At 43.5% G+C, this 1,589-nt stretch overlaps 1 protein-coding gene across 1 annotated transcript in view; it reads left to right on the forward strand.

Moving 5' to 3' along the window:
* The first annotated feature begins 10 nt into the window (after positions 1-10).
* Positions 11-1,589, forward strand: part of LOC108247279 (dehydrogenase/reductase SDR family member 11-like) — a 12,174-nt gene continuing 10,595 nt past the window's right edge. The window contains exons 1-2 of the mRNA XM_017435275.2: positions 11-142; positions 1,408-1,585. Of these exons, the coding sequence (XP_017290764.2) occupies positions 11-142; positions 1,408-1,585 (310 nt within the window). The remainder of the gene's footprint in view (positions 143-1,407; positions 1,586-1,589) is intronic.

The following is a 1,589-nucleotide window of genomic DNA, read 5'->3' on the forward strand; positions in this document are numbered from 1 at the left end:
GCGGTGAATGATGGAGCGCTGGAGGGGCAGGGTGGCTCTGGTGACCGGGGCCTCGGTCGGGATCGGAGCCGCCATCGCCAAAGAGCTGGTCCGGTTCGGGATGAAGGTGGTGGGCTGCGCGAGGAGCGTGGAGAAAATCCAGGTGAGCTCTGGGGAGAAACCCGTCAAACCCGCAATCATCCCCGGTCAGCTTCCCTATAATATCCAGCTGGTTACCAGCTTGTTGTGACATGCACTTAAAGTTTAAATTTTTGACTTTTGGACAATCATTAAACGCCTCATGAGCTGTGTCACGTGACTGGATGGCTGTTTCACTTTTAAAGTTCATCAGAGTTAAACTTTATCAGAGTTAAATAACTGTCCTGAGAGGATCTCTGTGTTTGTTTGGTAAATATTAATTTATCCAAAAGACAGAATCGGCTGCAAGTCTGGTTGTTGTTTTGGCCTTAAAATCTTTCTGAGTTTGTCTTTTATTCCGTTTGCAAAGACTGATGGACAAAAACTTCTAAAGTCCAAAAGATAATGAGGATTAGTTACACAAAGACAGCAGGAGGGATAAAAGTGAAATGTTAGGAGATCTAACAGGATATATTTCAGTGTTTTCCTCAGAAAAGAGGCTAAGCCCGGTGGGAGGTGGCCGACCGTGAATTAGTAAAAAAAAAAAAAAAGATTAAAGTTGACAGGAAGGTTGAAAAATGGCTATTTATTATGTGATATTGTAAGATATTTGTGCCAAATATTTACGCAACTACAGTTTGACAAAAAGGCACTTTTGAAATACTTTTTTAAACAAAAATTACATTTAAAACAAATAAATAATAACAATAATAAATAATTGATTGCACCTAATTTGAATCCTAATTTAAGCCACATTTACAAATAAATTAAATTAGCATAAAAGAAAAAGTGCAAACAAGGCACCAACACACGTCTCACTTCCAGGCCAATGAATAAGAACAGAGATGCTGTGCTGTGCTTTTTGTGGCACAGGCTGCATGTTGGATCACTACAAGAAACAAAGCATATCTAAAAAAAAATGTGTATAAAAAATGACGTATTTTATAATAAACAAGCGGAGCTTAGCCTGGTGGCGGGGTTATAATACACTGGGGGAAACCCTGATATTTTATTATCCAGAAGCACTCTGAGAGCTCAAACCTCCACCGAGGGCCACACCGTGATTGAAAAAACCCGGGTCATAATCTGGATCAGAACCAGAATTGAATCCGTTGGGTTTTCTTGCTTCTACCCCAAAAAAAATAAACTGTTCGTTAGTTTTTACCTGATCTTTGCTGACATGCAGACATACAAACCAACTGGAAACAAGAAGGGTCATGTGTAGGAGCAGAGACCTGTGACCTTTGACCCCAAGGTCTATTTAAAGGCCAAACCCCGGTGTGTTTCCAGGACCTGGCAACAGAGTGTCGGGCTGCCGGCTACAGCGGAGAGTTGGTTCCTTTCAGGTGCGACCTGACCAGCGTGGAGGAGATCGAGGCCATGTTCGCCGCCATCAAAGCGCAGCACCGAGGCGTGGACGTGTGCGTCAACAACGCCGGCCTGGCTCACCCCGAGCCTCTGCTGAGCGGCGG

The sequence above is a fragment of the Kryptolebias marmoratus genome, linkage group LG2 (assembly GCF_001649575.2).
Source record: "Kryptolebias marmoratus isolate JLee-2015 linkage group LG2, ASM164957v2, whole genome shotgun sequence".
In the NCBI taxonomy this organism is placed as follows: Eukaryota; Metazoa; Chordata; class Actinopteri; order Cyprinodontiformes; family Rivulidae; genus Kryptolebias; species Kryptolebias marmoratus.